General features: G+C 45.3%; 1 protein-coding gene across 1 annotated transcript in view; it reads right to left on the bottom strand.

Annotated features, from left to right (window-relative positions):
- Nucleotides 1-24,887, bottom strand: part of tenm2a (teneurin transmembrane protein 2a) — a 148,514-nt gene that overhangs the window by 33,689 nt on the left and 89,938 nt on the right. The window contains exons 5-7 of the mRNA XM_070836308.1: nt 18,616-18,847; nt 11,365-11,603; nt 512-634 (exon numbers count right to left, since the gene is read on the bottom strand). Of these exons, the coding sequence (XP_070692409.1) occupies nt 512-634; nt 11,365-11,603; nt 18,616-18,847 (594 nt within the window). The remainder of the gene's footprint in view (nt 1-511; nt 635-11,364; nt 11,604-18,615; nt 18,848-24,887) is intronic.

The following is a 24,887-nucleotide window of genomic DNA, read 5'->3' as shown; positions in this document are numbered from 1 at the left end:
TCTGTCGCACCCAGCTGCAAACTAATTCTCCTACTGAAAACATACATTTAAATTGGTGTGAAAAAAAAAAAGTAGGCTTATTTTAGGAGCAGATCCTGCCTTTGCTGGGGATTATTTTGAGATGCGGATTAATACACATTTGGCACGCTAGTGATTATTTACAGCACCAAGACACTGCATGTATTAATGATTTAAACTACAGTGCCCATGTTCATCAGAAGTGTGTCTCACTGATGTCTTTTCATTAGACTTTGGACAACAATGGAGGTCTATGGCACGGCGGGAGATCAACTCATTCAACTCAGGTCAATTCATTGGTGGTTTTGGTCTTTACATGGACCATCATTCCATGGATCATTAGTTGACAGTGACAAAAAATATGATATCACCAGCTTTATCCTTTCTAGAGTTGGCTGTGATGTCTTCCAGCCCTGCGTTTTGCCGTGTAACCCCCCCATCCCCCATGCAGTGTGTGGATTTTTATGCGGGGCGTGTGTGCTGCAGCTCATACCTCTGCCTCCAGAGGGCAGCGTGGCCACATCACTGTTGACAGGCAAGCCAGCTCCCAGTCCGTTGTTCAACACAGGGCCGTCGGACGGCTTCAGCTGCCATGTCAAACCCAGCAAGTTGATCGCTGCACACAAAGGGATGGAGAGAGAGAAGGGGATGGATGGAGGGAGAGATGGGGGGGAGGGAGGGAGGGAGAGGGAGAGAGAGAGCGTGAGGACATATGACTTGAATGGCAAATTGTCTACAAGTCTGGTACAAAAAAGCCGCACTAAAGCTCATCAAGCCAAAGAAACACAGGAGGCCAACCCTCTATGTCTGATCTGTCATTTGTACAGCAACCAGTGCAGCTTTAATAGAGCGCTGCTTTTATGCTCGTGTTAGTGCATATCAATCAAAAACTCTGTTAACAAAGTGGCAGGTAACCTACAACACAGAACGCTGAGGCCAGTCTTACAAAACAGACAATTAAAAATCCATAAAGATCTTTCTTTCGTTCCATTTTCTTTACCTCAACCTCTCACAATTTTCTTTCAACCTGACAGCATCTCCTGCTTTTATGTGGAAGCCTTTACACCATCTTGCAGAGAGCAAGTGACAGATTGGTCTCTGAAGAGATTGCTCCATGACTCTCCTTTCCCTTCTCCTTTTCTTTTGTCCTCCGTTGTGTTATTATATGCTGGTGGTATAAGACTGCTGGAGTGTGTTCACTCTTCACTTTGTCAGCTCTTTACTCCTCCTGTGTCTCTTCCCTCCTTAGCCTGCTGACAAGCGTCTCCTCCTCCCCCAAAAACAGGCGCACGAAAAAAAACTGAAGAGAGAGAAAACAGTCCGTTCCCTTACTGTACACAAAAAGGTAGATGCACTGTCATTCTTTTTTTTTTTTTTTTTGGGTCACTGGTATGCTTTCAGCGTTGTAAATAAATATTTGTTTTAATCTCTCTAATGCCTTTGAACAATCTCCTGAGTCTAAAAACTAGAGAAGCATCATTTCCTTGCAACTGGCTATTAAAAACAATGTTACAGAAATGGCACAATGCACCTGCAATAATACCAAAGCCATTAGCTGAACACTGTGATTCGAGCTTTGAGGATGCACATGGCATGGATGTGTGATTGTGTATGATGCATTATGTAGGTGTTATTGCATTGGCCTCATCTCGACCACATGAGCTTTATAACACCTGCGTCTCAAGCCTGGGAATCAATTTCCCTCTTGTCAAATTCTATCTGTACTTGCCCAAGGTTTGCACACGTAGGGATGAGTATAAAAGTTGCAAGAGAAGAGGATGCGGCTTTAGGAAATGCTGCCGGGGCAGACTCATTCTCACCCCCCCCATGTCCCACCCCCATCCCCCCACCCCCTCTCTGTTTCTTTGTTTCTTCCTTTTTCTATTTCTTCTCTTTCCCTTCTTTCTCCCCTCCCTCGCTCCTGGTCAAAGGAAAGCGCTGACACCTCGGCTGCTGCCCGGCCTCCACTGTCAGCTCTTTTTTATTTTTCATGGTGGGGCTGGCATGGAGAACAAGAGAGGCAGAGCGTGAGGGAGAGAATGCAGAGAAACTACAGTGTCCTTCCTCCCCCTGTCTCTTTTCTCTTACATCCACCTCTTGCCCTCTCCTCTCTCATCGCTCTGACCTTCATTCCTCTCTCTCTTTTCCTTTTAATTCTCCCCTTTTCTTCCTCCTCTTCTTCTTATCTTTGCCTGTCCTTCCTCGTAGATAACGCGGACATGCATCCGCGCACACATACAGGTGCACGCACGCGCAAAGATGGTATCACGGGAGCAGTCGATGGAAAGATTACCTATTGAATTGGCAGAAGACAGTAAGCTATAGTGAGTCTATTGTGACGGTGCTCTCAATCTAGGTCACCCCCAAGAACACATCAGACAGCCCCACAGTTAGCTTATTGTGTTTGTCTGTTCATTGTGTGTGTTTGAGGATTGGTGCACATGTGCGGTTTCCCCAATGAGTTTCTTCTTTCCTCTTCAGTGTCTTTTCCTGTGGGTGTCTGTGACCAATAGATGGCACTCTTACTCCTTGGCGACAAGAGCACAAAAAGCCAACGCATTGTCAACAGGTTTCTTAGCACACACGCAGAGAACGAGAGAAAGACAGAGAAAGCAAGACAGACAAAAAGAGACAAAGAGACACACTTGTTATCATTCTCTTTACAACTATCATCCCTCATTTTAACAACACTTCTAACTTTGTTAGGGTGTAATTTTAGCCAAAAAGCTGAAATTGATGTATTTAGCTTTGTGTTGCCATAATTTTAAGCATTTTCTTTTCGGATCATAATTGCCATAATTACTGTTTTCGAGCTGCATTGGAAGACTTTATTAAATGCCATGCCAATAAAGCCTATCTGAATTGAATTCGACTGACAGACACAGGGAGAACAAGAGAGACAATCTGACTTCAGCTGTCTTCTCATTCATGTTCATTTTAACAGACAGACACACACACACACACACATTGCACACATGTATGCACGCACACACATGGAAAGATCACACAGATACAGGTTTAACAAGCAAACGAGTTGGATTAAAAATAGATCAGTTGCTTCATGAGGTTTTTATGTAATCTCGATGCATAATTCAGAGAGGCAAAGTGCTCGCCTGTATCATCGGCAAAAGACAGCATCAGAAACAGCAGAGGCACACGTGATCCTGTGACAAAAAAAGAAAGAGAAAAGAAAAATGGACGGACTGATGGACCGATGGACCGATGGACAAGGGAGAGGAAAAGGAGGAGGCCTTGGAGAAATCATGCCGAACCTCGGCAGAGAGGAGGAGAGAGGAACAGAGAGAATACTGGAGGACAGCAGGAACTGAGAGAATATTAAAGAACATGTAAAACCCCCGGAGGATTAAAAAAAAAAAAGGGCAGGAAAACAGGCTACAGATGATGTTGCAGAGGAGAGAGGAAGAGATGAATAAGGGCCTCCACGGATGAAATGAGGAGGGGAGAAGAAGATGGCAAGTGGAGAGGAAAGATTTAAGGGATGAGTGGCCCTGTATTTGACTGGTTGGGTAAGAAAAGATAGTCGTGATTCATCCTCTGACAGTAAGTGGTTCACAAAACAGGCAATCAGACAGAAATACAATGCTTGTGTGTAGGCTACGTGTGTACCGAGAAATATTTATACGTCTCAGAGTTAAAGGGTGTAAATGGATTTCTGCATGAGAGGAAAAAAGAGAGCGGCAGAGATGGAGAAAGGTGACTTTGTGGCAGACTGTTCACTGAGTGTCCCCTGACTGGAAAATATTGTATCATCATCATTCTGTTCTCTGGAACATGTTCCAACTGTTCGAACGCTCCCCCTCTCCTCTCTCTCTCTCTCTCTCTCTCCTCTATGTTCTGATGTCTCTCGCCCGTTTCCGTCTCACCTCAACCATATCATTGCCTATTTAAATGGCAACGTCTGCAATTGAACCAATTGCACTGCTCCTAATTGCGCCAAAGCCAGGGACTGGCCTTTTGCATGTTTTTGTGTGTAAACTCAATGCACAATGAGCACATGTGAATGCACTCACACGCACACAGGCAGCACACTTTTCTTCTCCCCTGGCCTTCCCAATAAATGCATATTAACTGTTCTAATTCACCACTAAATTAACAACTCTGACCTCAATTAGGGCGGTAATTGTAGCCAGCCCCCCAACCATCGGCCCAGCTGCTAATTGGTTTAGGAAGCCTTTTCCCTGCCTTTCGCCCCCGCCCCCCAATTCCAAGGCCCTCAATTTAGCGAGCTCGTGGGCATTGTGTTCTCTGAAACAAACGCATGCACAAGAGGCTGCCACCTGAGAAAGTGCACCTTTGCGGTTTCTTTTCGCATCACTCGCACCTTTATGTCCATTTCCGCAGCACATGGGTGCGGTGCTAATATCGGAGAGACTGAGGAAAAAGCAGTGTGCTGCCTCAGGTTCTCAATATGCGGGCCATTTGGGATATTTCTTTGAATTTACCACACAATATCCACTTATGTAGTCTATAAATAAAGCTGCCTTCTCTCACAGCTAAGTTCTGAAGGCGCTGCTTGCTGAGATCATTTAGAGTCTCAGACAGAGCGATGGGGGCGGCGGTTGGCTGCTGCCCTTGGGGGTCATATACACTGAGAGAGACAATTTGTCTGTTTCTGAGTGTGTGTGTGTGCATGTTAAAACTGCATGTTATTAACAACAACTGCACGTGCACGTACGCATGCACACACACACACACACAGAGCAGGCCCCGACGGGACCTCCGCACCCAGCTGATGCAACTGAACTGTAATTGACTGCAACACAAAAGGTTATGTGAGTTGCTTGCAGCTTCTACCTGAAAAACAGAGTCTGGCGGAGAGAAACGGCAACTCACTCAATCACACAGCAGAAATGGCTTCCTTATTGGCATTGAAATATTGAGACGGCCTGACGCAGATGTAGCCGTGCGTGGGCGCGCGTGCGTGCGTGTGTGATGGGCTAAATGAAAAGAGATGTGAATCTGAGTGATGTCCTCCTTTCTGAATCCTCATTTCCTCTTCAGATATCTCTACCCTGACCCACCCCCTCCCCTCCCCTCCCCCTGCCTTCTCTTCTCCACATCAACCCACTCTGCGTCGTCTCATCCCTTCCTACCTCGGTCCTTTCCCTCTCATCGATCTGTATTAGAAACAGGATATGAGGAACTATGCTATCTTATCACAGATCAGAGAGTGAGAGAGAATGAGTGAGGAAGAAAGACGAAGAAAGAGTATGCTCAGGAGGCCAAGACAGGGAGATACTGAAAGAAAATGAGAGACAGAGAGAGAGGACAGCGATTTCTTTCACTTTGCCTTCATCCATCTCCTGTTTCGAACACAGGACTAGTGCAGCTCCATGGGCCTAATTGGACTAACGATTGGGCCCAGATAAGACCAGCCCTAATGAATAAATGAATGAGAAAATAAATGAATGAAATGAGCCCATGCACGCTAATGCAGCCAAGATGAACACTCAACAGTGACGTCAGCGTCTGCGAATCCTGGATTTATGCACGCATCAAAGCAAAGAATATTTTCTCCAAAGCACGCACAGAAACTTCAGGAGTACTAACAGAAAGTCGAATGATGAGTATTGATGTTATACTGCCTGAGCAAGTGTAAACCGTGCTTTCTATTGCCTGACCAGTGCAGATGACCCATTTATCCCCCTGCTGCAGATGGTATAGCACCTTGTGCCTGGTCCTGGCCATGCCCTGCCCTTTTCCTGGACTGGCAGCGTGTGGTAAGATCCTAACCTTTATCAGTACGACAGGCCCTGCTGCTACAGACACACGCTCCACGTCTGATCCTTATGCCCAGGTTCCTGCATTCACCATATGCCCAACTGTGCCTTCACCTCACCACACGTACAAGCGCACACACATACACACCAAATGTATATGGACAAACACGTGCGCGCGCGCACACACACACACACACATACTGGCATGAGCGACACATCCTGACCTCTAGCTGTTCCACCTTGGATCAGCAGAAGGGAAGCCACATGCAGAGTGAGAGGGGACTTTGGGGTCAAGGAGCTTGGTTTGGATTGCAGCCACATTGTGTGACCTGCAGGTCCAACACAACTCAAGCTGACAGTCCTCATACTCTAAGGGCCCCTAGTTCTGTGTCTTATTTGAAAAGTGAAAAAAAAGTTAATTTACTTGTGTTTTTTTGAATAGGTGGAGATTTTCATTAAAAAAAAATCAATAATGTTGTGAATTTAGCACTAAATTAGTTAGGTTAAACTGAAGCATGTACTAAAGCAGTGGTTTCCAAACTTTGGATCAAGACCCTACCCCCCATGTGTTGCAAGATGGAGCAGGGGAGTCTAGAGATGATTAATGAAATAGAAAAGAAAGAAAAAAGAAAACAGGTGCAAAGACTTTTTTCTCGATTTTTCTTTTAATCTTCTCTCACCTCTCCAGATCTATATCAAAATAAAGTGAACTTTGCAACAAGTAACCTGCAGTAATGGGCTGCTAGTAGATGCTGATTTACTTTAAAGGGTCAAAAATGAGATGATCTGTTAAAATGTGTTACTTTTATAGTATGACTTAATGAATAGTTTCACCTCTAATCTTTTATCAATGCGATGTGGTAATTGTCTCGGGTGCTTTGAAATGTGTTTCCCCTGTTTGATTGGCTGTCACACCCTGTGGCTTTAGTGTAAAGATGTATTGTCTCACATTGTGAAGCTGACGCCTGACAAAGGCCCGTGTTATGTCTCTGAAAAAGTCAGTGCTGACAACGTGTGGGAATTCAACCTTTGAAGGTTTGGAAAGAATCTAGTTAAAAATTGAGTAGAAATCTTTCAAACCAAAAGCTACGAACCTTACACACACTGTAGGGACACACTCTCTCTTTTAGCCAGCTTCTAAATAATTACTTTGGCAGTGCAGCATCTCCCTACATTTTGATTAATCACAAAAATATGCAGAAGTTGTAAGAAAATGCAAAGCACTTTAGAATGACACCTCCAACGTTTTAGCTGAGCTAAATGTCTTTGGACAGTAAAAATCATTAACATGTTATTATGTAAGGGAGCAGTGATATGAATGCACCGAAGTGAGACACTTATAACCGGGAAGAATGGGCAGTAAGCGATTGTGATCAGTCTGGAACAGCGAGACAGCAATGATGGATGGAAAGTGGTCGGCTTAGAGGCATGAAGGTCACACTCGATGACAGTGTGTGTGTGTGTGTGTGTGGGTCTGTTTAAACAACAGACAGGGGAGCTGCAAGTAAGACTAAAAATACACTGCATCTGCGCGTGCATGTGTGTGTGTGTGTGTGTGGTTGTGTGTGTGTGCTCTCATTCATCAGTGGTGACAATACCATGTGGAGTGTGCCACTGTGCCCGACAAATTCAGCCATCACACACACGCACACATTCGCACGTAACACCCCTGCAAAGGTGACACAAGCGCCCGCTAGCAAGTTTACTCATTGCAGTCAAGGGCACACCTGTGTCTGTGTGTGTGTGTGTGTGTGTGTGTGTGTGTGTGTGTGAGACTGTACACGTGTGTGTGTGTGTGTGTCCACCTGGACACGACTAGCTTGACATGTCCTCAATCTTTCATCCATGTATCAAACCAGCCTTCCCTCTCCATACCAACCACAATGCATCTCTTTTTCTGCCCATTTTTCTCTTCCTCCGTACATTTTCTGTCCTCCGAGGCTCTCATCTTTCTCTTTTTATCCTCTCTAACTTCTTTTGTCACCATCCCCCTGTTCTTGTCCTCCACGGTCTCTCTCCGTCCTCTCCTCTCTCTGTCACACTCCCTCTGTTCCCTGCTCGCTGTGATCAATTAGGAGACATTAGTCCCACAGATATTCCAGGTGACAGAGCCTCAGGAGGCCACGCTCTCCTTCATCTCTCCTCCTTCTGCCTCCCCTCAGTTTCTCCTCTCCACACCTGGCTGTCTTGTCACTCCTGCTCCTCCTTCCCATCAGCTCCCCTTCTTTTCTCGGCAGTGCAAACAACAGATCTCTCCTGTTCTCCCTCTTCAATCTCGCGCTCTCATCCCTTACGGTGCCGACAGTGACATATCAGCCTCAGCCCTCCTCTCCTCCGTCTCTCCAGTCATCTATCCTCCCTTTCCTCTCCCCTTTATGTTGTGGCTACATGCTGACAGTGACGCATCTCTCTCCTTCCCCTCTGCCCTCTCTGCTCCAACTCTATTCCACCCCTTTCTTTTTTCCTCTCCCTTCGCCTTCCTCTATCTCGCTCTCTCCAGGTTGCCGTTCACAATGATGGACCTGTCTTCCCTCTTGTATGCCAACCGTTCACCTGTATCCTAGCAACCACCTCTCCTTTGGCTCTGATGCTCCATGCGGAGCAAGCAAACAAGACGCCGGGGGAATGAAGAACAAGCACTCTCGTTTATCCTCCTCCCTCCATCCGTTCAGTCATTCCTTCACACGTAAGGAGGAGGCCGTACTCGGCTGGGGTTGGGAGCAAAAATGTGACTGTCTGTACTCACATACAAATGAACTCTATCTAACTCACACGAACGCATATTTATGTACAGAAATGCACAGACACACGTTTTTCCATGTTGTGAATGCTTATCTCATCCCCATGGCTCCATTCTAACAGTAGGATACAGTGAATAAGCTTCAAAGAGATATCGGCTACCGTGCTCCTGAAGCATGCTGAGCCTCGCCTTTCTAAAAGGTTCTCAGTGTGCGTGCACACGTGTGTGTGCTTCTGGAAGATTGTCGAGCAATTTCTGAAGCTATATTTATGGGTCTTGAGAACTAACAAAGAAAAAAATGTGTTTGAAGGCCGGCACGCCCTCAAAGCCTCACAATTAGACACACAATATCGCATACGCATCTCGTAGGTTGTTCATAGGGAAGAAGTGCGCACACACACACACACACACACACACACACACACACACACACACACACACACACACACACAAACAAGAAGAAAAAGTGCTGTTCAGGCACATGTGTCCTGGTGTAATTTATGAGTGGGCTCATGGGCGGACGCCTCAGAGGGGTCCTCTTCACGCTGCATGGCTCTGGGTGCTCTGCACAATCCCCCCAGTGAGTACTGGGCTCTCACACACACCTCCATAACACACAAACAAGGCACCGCAAAATCCCCCTCATGAGCAGTGAACTCTTCCGACTGAAACTCGCTGCACGATTAACGCTACAAAAAGCTAGGTAAACACAAGGGTTTCAGGCTTGGCAGCACTGCTACAGCTCTGTTCAGCACACAGCTCTGTTCAGCAAACACCACAGAGCAAAACATTTTCTTACAACAGCTGAAAAGGGCCCCCACAGTTAGCCGAACTAATAATAACAATAAAGTATAATTCCAGCCTTGTTCAGCTAAGCGAATTACAGCCGGTTGCACAATTAAGTTTGGTGGTAAAGCACGTTTGGCATGTAATAAAACATAGATACACAGAAAGTGGAGCATAAAGGAAAACGTCCTACTAACCCTCACTTCCTAAATTCCGTTCAAAAAAGCATTACACAGCATATTCATACTGTATTGGGATAACAAACATATCTGCGTATTTTTGGCGATAAAAGCACCAAATAATTTCTTAGTATTGCTATCAAGCTAATGCTACCAATTATTAAGTCAGACATGTACTGTTGTTAACAAGTTGTTGTATGCAAGTACCCAGATGGTGCACTAATGCTGATGTTGTGGTAAAAAAAAAAATTCGGATAAGGCAGCAATTATGCTCTCAGAATAGACCAATTTTGGAATTATTTTCCCAGTAGGTCAGTATTTAACCTACGTCAGCTTGATATTATTAACAATTATATATCCTCTGATGAACACAAATATTTTGTCATTAAAGCCCCAAGTGAGCTCTCTGCCGCTAATAAAATAAGATAGATAAAGTGAGGATTTGGTTGTTTCTATGCTCCATTACATCCCAGCCCTCAAGTATCTACGGGGAGGTGTTGTGAACTTTGTAGCATTTGTGGCCTTCCTTCTCTCTCCCCACTCCTGTTTCACAGCCCCATATGTGGCTGTCCAGCACAGTGTGACCGTGTAAAGCTCAGGAGAGGATGGATCTGTCTGTGTGCCCCAGGCAAGGGGCCTTGATCTGCTCTGGAGGACACACACCACTCTCAAGGGCACTCTGAGGAGATATACAAAGCATGCGCGCACGCACACACACACACACACACACACACACACACACACGGACACATACACACACACACACACGGACACATACACACACACATGGACAAAAGCACAGACTGGAGTGCACATTTGGAAACATCCAGGTGAGCAAGCTGGGGTGCATCAAGCCCACAGACACAATCATGCACACTCAATACGGATGGATAAATGGATGTATATGGGAATATATATAAATGTGTGTGTGTGTATATATATATATATAAATAATGTAAAATTACATTAATAATGTATGTAGAAACGATAAGGGGGTTGTTCTTTCTGCTGATGCCACTGTTTCCTAAGATCTCCCCATCTGTTGACTCTGGTCTCTGGGGTAAGAGGCCAATCAAGGGTTCAGTGACACATCTGCTTCTTTACACACACACACACACACACACACATATATATTTTCTGTTCCTTCTCTTTCTATTCTCTCTCTCTCTCTCTCACGGACACGGACACGGACACGGACACACAGGTCTGCATTTCCTTGTCCAGTGAATCAGGTCAAGAAGGAATAAAATCCACGCCCACTCACACACCCACACACTCTAAGCAACGCTTGCTCTCTCCTTCCCACGGATCCACCTGTAGACAGCCATCTGAATCTCTTCCGGAGGTGCTCCGTAAGTGCTCTCCTCTGAGTATCTGCCATTCCTTTAAGTATGGCAGATAAGTAAGTGGAGGCTTTTTTGAAGCCAAAAAAGCCTCCACTTCCCTGGTGGTTCTGTTAGGATTCCTAACTTGACTGATACCTGCTCACGGAAACGGCCCCAGTATGCTGCGGTTTTTGCATCTTCCTGTGTGTCTGACTGGCTGTTTACTGATGCTGAGTGTAGGCCTGGACTCCTGCTGAGTCTGCTTTTGACAGTGCAGCACAAGTCTACAGTGACAAATCAGCTTTATATTTATAACAGGCTGTTAGCTTGACACTTTTTCATTGTGGTCTGGGATGAATACAAAGAAGTTCATGTATTATGGGTCAGGGCAAAACAAACAGGGCTTACCAACCTGAAATAAAGAGGACCTTCATGTGTGACTAAGCATGTGCTCATTCACAGGTAGTCCTGGTGTACTTCACTTCCCCAACATTTAACTGGTTTAACTCCTCATCAAAATTACCCCTCTAATTAAAACAAAATGTAATTAATCCTCTTGGAGTGTGTGCGCTTACCGATGAAGTAGGACAGTAGGATGGCCAGCAGGGCAGCAGCTGCGATGGCAGTCACAGCGGCGCATTTCCAGCTGCAGTACTTAGACGGCTTCTTTAGCTTGAAGGCTGAGCGGGAGAAGGTGTTTCTGGGTAGCAGGCGAGGGGGCGGAGAGTACACCGTTCCCGAGGTCAGAGGATAACCCGGGGAGGAGCTACTGAAGAGAGGGGTGGTCCCTGACGACGTCTTGAACAAAAAGTGCCTGAGGAGAAAAGAAAACACGGTGAGAGGGTCATTCCATGTGTACAATACAATGTATATGTGAGAAAAAAGGTCTGGTACGGAAAGCAAACATGGAGAAGACAAACCAATCTACTGTATGTGCAAGCTTCCGTCCAATTTCTTTTTCCGATAAACCCTTCCTGACATACGGGTTTGAACATCCTTGAGCTGATTGTGTCTCCAATTCAGCCTGTTCCAGTCCAAAGTCTCTTTTTAACCTCCACCTGCTCTACTTTTTTCCCCCTCCTTGCTTCGCCTCCATTCACCCCACTTACGATGCTCCCTCGTTTCTGCTCTCAATGACTGAATCACCACCAACCCCCCCCTTTCCTGTTCTCATTGCCCCGGTGGGGTCAGAGCACAGAAAGAGGATAAAAAAGGGATTTCAACCATTATCCCTTTGCTCATATTACCCATTATCCCCTGGTATCACTGCACCTGCTCTCCCGACGCATCTTTGCCACCCTTCCTCCACTCGTCTTCCCATTGCAATCATTTTTCTTCACCCTACTGCTACTCCACTCATGTCTTCATTCACTCCTGAAAAGAAAATCCTCCGTCCTTCCTTTCAAACTTCTTTTCTGATCTGATCTTGGAAAAAAAAAAAGAAAAGTCCATGCCATAGAATGAAACCGAAAGACTGCACTTGCAGAGGCTTTCAAGGACGGAGCGAGAAAAAAAACTTCTGTGACACCTTTGTGACATCTTTCACGACACGCTCGTCGCACGCACGGGGAGCGAGGGGCTGCACCTATGCAGACTCCAGGTGGGACGACAGAGGAAAGCCCCCCGGGTGAGCGCGACAGATCAGAGGAGGCGAGGTCACTCTATTGCCTCAAAAATGACTGAGCAGGGGCACTTTTGTCCGCTTGTCTTTGTGGAACTTGTTTATTTGTGTGTTTGTGAGTCTGTGTGTAGTTGCACATGCTCTTGTACTTCTATCTTTGTGAGCTTCTGACCTTGGTAGTGAGGACATTTCTACTAAGAGAAAGCATCCTGTCGGGTTTTCACTTCTCCAAAAGGCTGTTTGAAGGCTGAGACCTTGTTTCAGTATTGATGGTGGGCATGTGGTGAAGGTTAAACAGTAATTCTTGTTTGTTACACCTTCTGTCTTATTTTCAGAGTTTGGCACATCATTTCTCGGTTATGATAACATTATCATGGAACTGAGAATATAAATGATCATATGAGAGGGCAAAAAAATGAATGGTAAGACCACTGGCAGGTTTGAAAACAGGCCGTGCACTCAGCTAGATTATCTTAACTGCTCTATTTAGAGGCAAAAACACAACAAAAATTAATCTAAATTTAAATAAGAAATATTGGTCCAAATAAATGCAAAAGTCATTGGTGTTGAAGTAAAAGCCATTTCTCAGTCAAGTGGGCTCAAGTGAAGTCGGCTTGGGATCCAAGACGTGACTCACCTCAGTAATACAAGCAGGTGTGTGTCAGTGCTCTGTTCCTTTTATTCAACCTAGGCCTGGTAGGACTGGTTGGATCTGATGATTGCTATTTAAAATGGTACTTAAGTGCACTTTGCTGTGTGGTCTCCTATCATTTTGATGTCTTTAATAACCGCTGTTTCATAACAGTGTGTCTGTACATGTGTCTGCTCGTCCAAAAACAGTTGGTGAAAACAGGTGATGTGCTCAGAGCATGAAGATTTGGTTTGGGAGCGCTGCTCCACTCTCTATCAATTATTCAGCCAGTCTGAGCTCTGCTTCTCTCTTACTCTCTCATCATCTCATGCCACTGATTGTTGGATTGGTATCCTGCTGGATTCCTCTCTTTTTTTTTTTTTTTCCTCCTCCACCTCTTCTCTCCTCCTTCCTCTCCCTTTACCTGTCAGGTATGCTGCGTGACACTGAGGCAAATAGGGGAAAGAGAAGAAAGGGGGAGAAAAAAACTCTCGACAGATAGAAGCTGAAAGAGCGCGAGGAGATGGCACGCAAAGAAATATGAGGTTATTGTCTAAAAATACCAACCTCTCAGTGTCACAGCCATCAATTTTAGTATGCATGCATAAATCTACGTGCTCCCAAATGTGAGGCCGTGCTTGGCGCGCATGTGTATGTGCACAAACATACACGCTCCAAGGTCAGCCAGCATGTGCCTTTGCTTCAATTCATTTTCACAGCTGTTGACACACTCAAGGCCAACGGTAATTAATAACAATGCCACTAATGTGCGTGTGAATGCAAGGAGAGGGTGAGCTGGGGAGTCACTTGCATTCCATGCGACACAGTAGGATGTATATGGTTTAATGTGCTGGTATGTATTTGAAAGAGTGCTCTGAATTCATTTCATTGGCTTTGTTGTTTGCGTGAAGAGGCTCTACTGTGAGCTTGGTGTGGGATGAGAATATGTCTATGGGCCATACTAATTACAAGTACGAATGGAAAGTGTCTAATGTGCTCTGGGGAGGTAATTGACATTGATTTATGTTGCGGAGGACTATGGAGGGGTTCTATCATAGCAGGCAGCCGGCAATCACAACTCTGTATCATTAGGCTGGGGTGTGTGTTTGCTTGCATGTGTGTGTGTGTGTTTGTGTGTGAATATTGTGGGATTTTTGACAGTGGTCCAGCATGGAAACGTCACACATAATTAGAGAGAGCTGACAGAGACCCCCCCCCTCCTTGTTCTCCTGAGCTGCCAGCAGCAACAGTCCCCCCCCCCCTCCCAAATCTAACCATTGCTATCACGCTGTCATGCATCCTGTCTTATACATGCAACTCACACACATATAAATGCAGAGCAAGCAAGCACTCGCTGACACACATTTGCACAGACTCAGACATAGGCGCCCACCCACACACACACATAAAGAAAAAATGATGTGGGTTTTCTTTGATGAGATTGCCCCGTATGTGCTACCAAACATTTCATTTTCATCCTCGTGGGGCATGAAGTTGCATAAGAGAGGAATGGAGGCTGGGGATGGAGGCTATAGATGAGAAGACAGCCAGAAAGAGGAAAGCAGGATGTGTTTTCACTCCATTCCAGCCCTCTTTCCTATTGAGAGAAAAAGAGGACCTGGACAATTAACCACAGAACAGAGAGCATGCTGGGTAATTAGCAAGAAGTCAAAGCTCGCATTCCCCTTGAGCGAACGAACACACTGGCTTTCGCAAGCACGCGCGCACACACTCTTCATTTCCTCAGCTCTCACAAACATGTGGTTGCTTGGGATAGCACTCTCAGAATCATCATCAGAGGTAGAGAACAATTAACGGAGGTCAACTCCGTATGTGGGTGACTGAAAAACGGTCAGATCTGAGAATGAAACAAAGGGTTCGGGGAGTGGAGGATGCTCAAGGATGGCGTCATGAGAATTGTTCCCTGCAACAATTGTAGGAAAAAACAATCGGCAGATGGATGCAGTATAATGGGCATTCATTCGCTGAGTGTTGCTTTGAAGAAGGGCATAGAAAAATACTGGAGCTGGGTGATATGTGTAAAAAGGATGGAGGAGGCTCGCTTTGCAGTAATTAATCAGAGCAGCATTTTGCAATGTCGATCATTAGTGTCATAATCAGCAGTTGGACATATTTTACCTACTAGAATCTGCATTGAATTGAAGTCTAAGGTTCATATTTTCCAGCTGGATTTGTACCATCAGTGGCTGTGACTGGACGGGAGGTGGGGTTGTGGAGACCCTGTGTGTTTGTTTTGCGTGTTCCAGGAATTTGGCTCTTGCATTGCTGTACATTCACAAGGGCTGTGGTTCTGTGCTATACTAGCAGAGGGGCAACCCCCAGCTGGCTTGCTAACACTATTGGGAGATGGTATTATTGCAGCTGCGGTCACATTCTCAAGCAAAATGTGTTTAACATTAACGTTTAATATTTTCTGCATTTCATTACTCTTTAAAATGAATTGCTGAAACAAGTGGCTCTGCATAATAATATTGTATATCATGTTTAAAGTATATACTGTGTGAATGCGAGACCATATCATTAATAAACCTTGCATGACATTATGTAGTTCTTATATGTATATTACAGTAGTGGTTACAGGGCTGGGGCATAAATCTTTTCTCTGCAGCAAACTCCTTCTTCTTCTACTCAACACCCCGTGGCTCCCACAGGTAGCATCTCTGAATCTGTCCCCACAGTAATGCATTTGAAAGTAACCTATAGCACCCCTCCCACACCACCCCCACCTCCGCTGCTCCTTCCAGATAAATTGAGATACCGCAACCCTCTCAGGGATCTTATTTCTCTCCTAGAGCCGTGGCCCGCAGCTGAGCGAGCAGGGGGTGCAGGGGAATGTCCTGAGATCACAGAGAAAGATTGAAACTGGCATCAGGTAGCCAAGAGGCTCCAAGGGACCGATTGGAAATCAGGTGCTTTCTCGTACAGAGCTGCAACAGATGTACACACATGTGCACTCGCATGCACAGAGACATGTGTTTTTGTTTTCTGCTCATACACACACACACAGTGGCACCAGCCATCTATAGTCATTTATCTCACACTGGTAAATATATCCATGTTCTACGAGCCCCAATCTCCCTCCTCTGCCTTTCTATCTTCTCTCATACACACTCCCCAAAACAATCTCCTTCAATCACCACCTCTCTCCATTTCTCTCCCTCTCTCTCCCTCTTTATCTCTCCCTTCTCTACCGTAAACCATTCCTTTCCATCCCCTCCCCTTTCTTGCTTTCCCGACTTGTATTTCTCTGCTATATCATCCCCCCCCCCCCACCCCCCTGATCTGTTCCTACCTCTCTCTTTCTCTGCCAGTCATCTAAGCCCAGGGGTGTTCTTAGGTGATCAATCTTCATCCCCTCAGCACTGTCACACTATCGGGTCAAGTCAAAACACGCACGTGCGCTCACACACATTTAACGAGTGGACACAAATACCAAGATTTACATATGATTACAGTGGGGAGCAGTCGCAGTCGAAGACACCTCAAACGGTTGGATGCAAACCTATACACAAATGCAAACAATATCCTACACCCCCTACACCGCCACCCCTCCCTCCCCAAACACACACACACACACACGCTCATCATCTCGTAGCTGCTGGTTATAATGAGATGAAGGACGAGAGCTGCCAGCGCATGGATGGTGTGACTCTCTGGCTCTGCCCGACTGGCTCTGACCCAGTCACAAGCTCCAGCAGCTCAAGCCAGCCCACCCAGCCTCTGCCATCGCCGGGCCCAGAGAGGAGGGCCCAATCTGGGCCTGGAGGGTGGAGCTGGAAACTCTCTTCTGGGCTCCACTCACTGTGACAGGCTCTGAGCCATGTCCAACCCCACCACCTGAACACCAAATACTGGCATTGCAGAGGGCTCAACAGTGTGTGTGTGTGTGTGTGTGTGTGTGTGTGTGTGTGTGTGGCTTCATATAAATCTGTAAAGATGGCACAACCAGAACAGCCTCTGTGACGAGATTCATAACTTTACTTTCGTAACTGAAAACTCACTAAAGATCACCACATCATTTGCAACAACAGACACAACAAAAATATCTTCTCTCCTCATTTTCAGCTCAACTATGTTATAGCATACGCATCGCCATGGCAACACAGGTCGAGATAAACAGTTGCGACTGGAAATAGCTTCTATTTAAAGACAAAGGTATTCTTGATCGACGCTGTGCCTCTTCTTACCCATCGTGCATACCAGCGTGATGCATCAGCACAAGTTGAGCGTAGACCTGAGATCAGCGGGGCTGAATTAAACATGGCCAGGCCTCATAAATACTGCACAGGGCCGGCACTCTGGGGAGCTTATCCGGGACCATCAGAGCTGGAAGCCCCAGCGCCCAGCAGGAGAAACACAACTACAGCTTGCAGAGTAAATGCTCAGAGAGCGAGCGCGCGCATGCTAGCAAGCATGTAGGCAGTGTCCCTCTCACTGCATGCCTCATGAATAGTAATACCCTGCATGAATGCTCTGTTTGCCTGGTAAGTGTTCTTTGTGTACTGGCAAAAGCGCATGTGTAGTGTGTGTGAAATGGTTTGTATTTCCTGCTCTCACTCCAGGTTGCATGCATAATAGCTTTGACACATTGCAGCTTTTTGTATGTGTCTGTGCTTGGAGATGAGGTTGAGAATGCATTTGAGTAGCACACTTTTGTGAATTGGAGGCCAAGAGCAATTTTCCTTTTGGTTAGGCAGTACATATATTGGCTCAGAATGATGGGGAACACTCTGTACATGATATTCTGTGATACGGTGTTTGCTTAGTGAATTGAAGGGTGCAGCTTTCATCTATTAGATGAGGCAACAACAAATTATAATACATCATGCAAAAAATACGCTGGTCCCGAGGAGACAAATCAGTTGAACTGTTCAGCCGTTCCTAAAAAAGTTCAGGTCTTCCGCCTTTCTCCCGAGTCTGTGTGACGCCGTCCAATTTTTATATAAAACTCAAGGTGCAAACACATTTCTTGAATTAACTTTATACTGAACTTATCAGACCATTGTGGCAGGCTAGATTTTAGCAATACCGTCAATCTCGCATGTTACCAGTTGACTTTCCTGCCACAGTAGCCTGCGAACTGGCCCCTGAAGTGGTCACCATGTCCCAAAGAGGATGTGAATGAATGGAGCCTCTTTCTTGTGTGACCAAGTAATAAATCTTGCTTTCTGCTCCTTTATTCTGGACTGACAGTGATTTGCTCCAAGGTGAAGGAAATTTCCCTCCTCGTGTTGATTTCTTAACATTCTTAACATTTCTTAACAATTCCAACAAACTCTATGATCTATGCCTGAGTGAAGACTTCTGTATCAGGGTTACATCCTCCTCTGCTCTTATTTTCTCTCCTAGCATTTCTCTTTGACACCTTCACCCTGCACTCATAAGAGTGACGTTGAAGCAGCATGGCTCCGGCCTTTCATTTTTTGCTATTGATTACCCGAGGCTTATTCCACTGCTGTGCTTACTGTAAGTGGCTGTGGATATTAGCTCCAGATAAACACGCCAAACTGTAAAAACAGGAAAAAATAGCAAAGGAAACATAATTCCTCTCACCTGGTCTCCAGCGGGACGTTACTGTTGAGCACCCAGCTGTCTTGTAGCTGGACCGACTCTGGGGTGGTTGGCCCGTCTCCAGTGCCCGGGGCCGGGGCGTGAATGGGGTTGCGTCCCCCTCTCAGGGTGTTTCTGTTCAGGCTGTTGGCAGACTGGTGGGATAAGGTGTGGTGGTTGTGCGGAGGGGGCAGCGGAGGCCGTAGTGTGGACTGACTGTGATGGTTGGCAGCCCCTGGAAGTAGACAAGAACAAAGAGGAAGTTAAGTGCCATGTTTCTTTGTGAAGGAAATCACAGAGATTTTCAAATGAAGAAATGCTATTTGATATTTGGTGTTTATATCCCAGCATGCCAAAAAAATAAAACCTTTTGAGCTGGCAAATACCTTCATTAACATTCCATTAGCATTTTGTCAGTCGGTGTCATATTTTCTGAATGGTCGATAACTTATTTTTGAAGGAAATTGCAGCTAAACAGATACATGAAATTTGATAATCAAGTTTTCACATTTTCCCACATTTTGTCCGTTTTATTTTTATCCAGTTCTTGCTCTCGTCTCACTTTCACTCCTCCTTTCTTGTTTTCTTTTTCACAACCAAGAAGACGTGTGTGTGTGTGCGAGCAGTATTCAAGCACTCAGCACAGCGTGTGCCCTCATCTCTTGCTCTCAGACTTGGGGGGAACTTGTCAGCTAGAATCCAATACCAGCCCTTCCAACACTGAGCTAATGGACTGTTGAGTGAGAGAGCTGAAAAACAAACCCGGATGACTCAGACAAGAACAGCCATTCACACATCACCTTTCTCTCTCTCTCTCTCTCCAAGAAGGGATTTGAGCCCATCTAGAGTGTGTGTGTGTGTGTGTTGGTTCATACAGAAAAATCAATAAACCAAATAATATACCGTATGGGTGAGCATGACACAGTTGTGCATCGCTTCTTGTGCATTAGCATACTTTTTGTTCACTAACTGACAGGTGCATGTTCTCAATGCACAGGCAATCAAAAAAAGTCAAAAACCACCACGTTTATAAAAACAATCACTTCACATGTCATGCCAGACATTCCACACCTTTACTCCAGTGCTGCCTGAATAGAAATGTTGGAATTATAGAAAAACACACATTGATGTTACATTTGCCTTTGAATTCTGACTCTACAACAGTTTCTTTCATCAATACTACACACGTGGGCCTTCATCATTATTTTACACATCTAAGCATGGAATACATTATAATGATTGTGTTTGTTTGCACATTGCCTTCCTCGTACTGATCAAAGGACGGAGTAAGCGCACATATGCGCACATACGTGTGAGGTGAAAACTACAAAAGCAACTGCTTTGTCAAGCTCTGTGATCACACTTGCCCTCCTCCATTTGTCATCTCCTCTTGAATTAGATAAGTAAAGAAGCAGAGTGCGAGAGGAAGAGGGACGACAGGATGTGTCGCACTGTCCTGTCCGCTTTTCTGCTTTGATATTTGTCAATCAAGAGATTCCAAAGAGACGTAAATGATTGAAACTTTACACGCACACACCAACAGAATCCAGAACAGAAAGTAGGTGTGCACCAACTCATACAAACAGGCATAAAGGATATTTATAGCGCTATGTCTCCTTGCATGGTAACTTTCCCTCCCTTTCCTTCTACCTAGACGGGGGTTTACAGCAGATACGGGGCGGTGAGCTCCCTTGCAACTCCAGCTGTAATGGCGACCAGTTTGTAATGTGACCTGATTCCTCAGCGCCGCCACTGGGACGCAGGTGTCACCCACTTGGCCCTGAAGAACAGATGCTAGTGAAAGGAGAGAAGAGCGGGGGGAAAGGAGAGAGAAAGATGGAGGGGCCTGACCCTTGCTGCACGGGAGAGACACAAAACATCTGTTTGCACATGCAAAGATGCTCTTGGGAGAAACAGACACACATACATACATGCATACACTTGCATATACAAACAAACATACATGCGGTGGCACACCTGCAGGAAATGTCTTGCATCATACATGCAAAGTGTAAATTGATATTAAAGTATGCAGAGTTTTATGTCTTGTTCTCTTCTCCTCCCCCCCTTCATTCTCCTATACAGCCTAATTTCTTCTTGTGGATTCTTTCCATCTCTTTCATCTTGCTTTTATTTGCATTTTGTTTGTGTCCTTTGCGGAGATATAAAGCACTTAGAGATAAACCTTGTTTGTTAAAAGCACTTTATAAATAAATTTGACTTGACTTCCTCTCTCTGCAATGCCCCTTTTAGATGTGAAATACTTCCAGCTACACCCCATCTGCATAAATACTTTTATCAAAGCACTACAACAATGCACACAACACAGAACCATATATACCGGAATGAAATAGGCTTATACACACGCATGCAGGCATGAACACAGTCCGAGTAATGCAAATATAAAAGTAGACACTCTTATGCTCACACACTGCCCTGCTGTCTCCCATCTTTAGGTCTGCGTACAAAAATGCATGCGCTTTGCCTGTGTTCACTTTACTGCCATAAATATTGAACAGTTTTTTTCATTCAAATTCAAATGAATAATATATGCCACACCTTGTATAGAGGGGGAATACATGTTTTTTTAGCTTTAGTTTTCCATGAACGGCTGTGGCCGGAGTATATGTGTGTGTGTGTGTATGTGTGTGTGTGTGTGTGTGTGTGTGTGTGGCACCCTTCACCACAGGGAGAGTGTATTGTTCAGCCAGCCACTACATTGTTACACACGGATTGGATTATATCCTCTACTGCTGCAGAGACTCACTTCTAGCACACTTTGTAATAAAGATTTTAACATTTTCCCTCAAAGAAAGAGATGGAAATACTATTGTCTGTCATCTAGCAGCAAATTCTATTACACGTCACCCGATAATGTCAGAGAAATGTAAATGCTGAGAGAAGTACTGCTGTAATTCTATGCATTTACTGTCTTTATAGCCTCCTGGGACTGCAGGAATTGTCATGTACTGTCAAGTTAGCATGCTGAATTGTTACATGATATAAAGTGATTGTTTCTTTTACTCTTCACTGAATCAATATTTGCAGAGTAAAGCTCATAAATGACTAATTTTTTGTGTTGTTACTGTGCATACAGCTGTGCAAAAAAACAAAAACCCACTTTCATTCTTTCACAAGCCACGCAGCCTTTAGTAGGAGATCCAGAAAATGCTCTCCAGACATGCTGCAAAATATTTATCATCAGTGACAAATTGGTTTCTTTCTTTTTTCTTTAATGCACAAGAGAGTGATGTCAAATGAATTAATTCTCATCTTCAAATCCATAAACAGATAGCTTGCCAGAGGAGAAAACGCAAACACATTGAGAAGTGGGTCCTGCCTGAGCAGCAAGGCCAAGGCACAAGGCCGTTTTTTCTCTCTCTCTCTCTTTTTTTTTAATACATGCAGAGAACTCCTGAGGAAAACGGCACATTATTTTGGTCACAGAAACACAAATCTGACTAACCACTGGAACAGAGGCAGTATGCAGTAACAAGCAGGCTGGAAGTAAATGGGTCCAATAAATTAAGATAGGCGACTTAGTCAGATGAATTGTCCGGTTGCTAAAGCACAACCCGCAGGTAGACTAATAGGAACAACCATTTTACCAGGAACCCAGTCTGATAAAAGACAAAACATGCAGTGACGAAATAGAGCAATTAGGGAGCAGCCAAGCAGATCACATTTTTTTCTGCTTTATCTTTTCCTCCTTTCTTTCCTCCCTCTCTCGCTTGCCAGTGTGAGTAAACAGAGATCATGAAAAGATTTTTTTTTTTCAGTAGCTCTCTGTTTTGTTTTCGCAGCCACTTTTTGTGGAGAAGATCAGAGCCCCTCTGACTGCTGTTGAAGCCTGACCCACTTTATTCTGTCCAAGGCCCCCTGTGACTAGAGAGGGGGCCTATAGCTGTAAGCTGGTGGGTTTGGCTCGCGCTAAACCCTGAAAGTTCATTATGCTCGCCAATTGAAAGGAGCCCCATTCAGCAGAGGAGCATTAGCCTGTCTGCTAACCTGCCTCCCTTGTAAAGCACACTGCACACACACACACACACACACACCAGTGAGAGGCAGGGGTTCGCCACACTATATTAATCTCACAGTGTGTGTGTGGCTAACCGGCAGCAGGACCCAACCAAGGCAGTTTGTTTTGCAGCCCTGGATCGGCAAACTGTTTATTGACATTTTCTGTGGTTAACAGAGAAAAGTCACAGGGCAGGATGTGCATCTATGTGTGTGTGTTTGTGCATGTGCAGGACAGAAATGCCCATTCAGCAGTTAAAAGGGGATCATTGCAGGGCTCAGCTCACTCCCTCTGTCTCTCCATCTCTTTATTTCACGCCCCATATCTCTGCAGCTTCTATCCTTTTTGTAAAAACGCTGTGCCACCCTCTATTGTTTTTCATGCACCTTCACTCCGAGCTAATTGCTATGCTCCCTGTGTTTTGAGGTGGTATATTCCCATGTGCCGCTGCTTCACATGTCCTCTGTCTCAGAATGTCACATGCCTCTCATTTGTCATTCTTCTCAGAGCTCAGGGGCTGAGCACAATGGAAGGAGAGCTTGAGGTGAAACTGGGAGGCACACATATACAAGCATGACAAAGGCTTGATTTGCTCATTGGCTTCTTACTGCACAAGTGCAGAAAACACACACGGACAAAAAAAAAGAGATAAAGTTAAAGACATACATTTACACACACACACACACACACACACACACACACACACACACACACACACACACAAACACATGCACACACCGCCTCTGCCTTGGCTAGTCATCTCTGTCTAATTAGGAGGCAATAAGCCGCTAGAGAAGAGTCATCAAATTCAGCCAAAAACAAACATGTCTCCATGAGCAGAAATGCACGTGTGCATTTCACCAACTCGCACACAAAGACGTATATAAATGCACACACACACACACACACACACACACACACACGCACACAAGCACACACAGAAACAAGCAAATCATCCCACTGTTACGCAAATGTCACCCTTACATAAGCACCATTAGGAAGAATAACATTAGTGCAGAAGAAGGGACAGCATCTGTGTTATACCTTTGTTTCTGTAGATTTGTTTCAACACAGCCATTAAACATTCATTGCTTCGGCAGTGACTTGAGGTGGCTTCCCTGGCAGCAGATAGCTAGCCACTTTAGAGGAGGCTTGGGCTAAAAATAGCTTAGCATTCCCCATGCATAATGAATGGCCAGAGACAGCGCTAACACTCGCTCTTTCCAGGAGCGATCTGCTACGCTCCGTTTGGCCGTCTCAGCTCTCCCGGCGTTCCGGGGGAGCGTTCCCAGACAGGTGCTCCGAGCCAGACAGTATTCCCACATAAACATTCGCAGACCCAATTCCCAGCCAATCCTCGGCAACAATGTTCTGTTCCCATTCACCTGTCATGCTTCACTAGGAACGCAAGTCATGTCTGTCCACCTGTTAGCTTAGGTAATGGTGGACTACTTTACAGGAACACACACGCCCGCAAACACAAATACACACATACAAACAGCATGCAGCTTCCTGAGGATTATCTCGCTGTGGTCAGTTTCTGCCTGGCTTGGTAAGGCTCATTTCCTGCCCAGCGTCCACTCTCTACAGGAGCACACAAAACTCACACATTCAGACAGGCATGGACTCTCACAGCACATGCATAAACAGTCGCCGGTTATAGGTGTTTTATTTCCTTGCAGTCGTTCCTGTGCCTTCCTACATGCCAGGGTGTGTTTATGCAATGCCAGGCTGCCACTCTAAACTCATTTAGGTCGATTTTAATGGGCGCCCAAAGCCAAGGACTCTCTCTGCACCCATTAGATCAGCAGTCCTGGCTGGGAAACGTGGCAATTTGCAATTTCATCTCAATGTTGTCCCTCCATCCAAATATCTCCCTTTCACCCTCTAAGCTCTCATCAGCTTACCCCTTTTCATTTACATTCCCTCTTTCTCTCTTCGTCTCGTTGACTCTCTGTGTCTTTGGGTCTCTGTCTGCCTTTCACTTGCTTTTTCTCCATCTATTTTTACTGGTCCGCTATGGATGTTTTTTTTTTTTTCTTTCCCCTCTCTCTCCTTTTTGATTTTTTCATGCAAGATGTCTCATTAAACAACTTCAAAAGTCAAAGTTTGGCTTTCTCAAGCTCTGCTCCCATTTGCCTCTTTGCGCCTCTTTTTCCTGCTTCTCTGTCGTTTTTTTTTCTTTGTCTCTCTTGTTCGTCGTCTCTATGTGTTCATGCTCAGCAGAGACTGAAAGAAGCCCCAGAACAGAAAGTGT

The sequence above is a fragment of the Pempheris klunzingeri genome, chromosome 9, assembly GCF_042242105.1.
Source record: "Pempheris klunzingeri isolate RE-2024b chromosome 9, fPemKlu1.hap1, whole genome shotgun sequence".
In the NCBI taxonomy this organism is placed as follows: Eukaryota; Metazoa; Chordata; class Actinopteri; order Acropomatiformes; family Pempheridae; genus Pempheris; species Pempheris klunzingeri.
The sequence above is the reverse complement of the archived record's forward strand: the minus strand, read 5'-3'. Positions and strand labels throughout refer to the sequence as shown.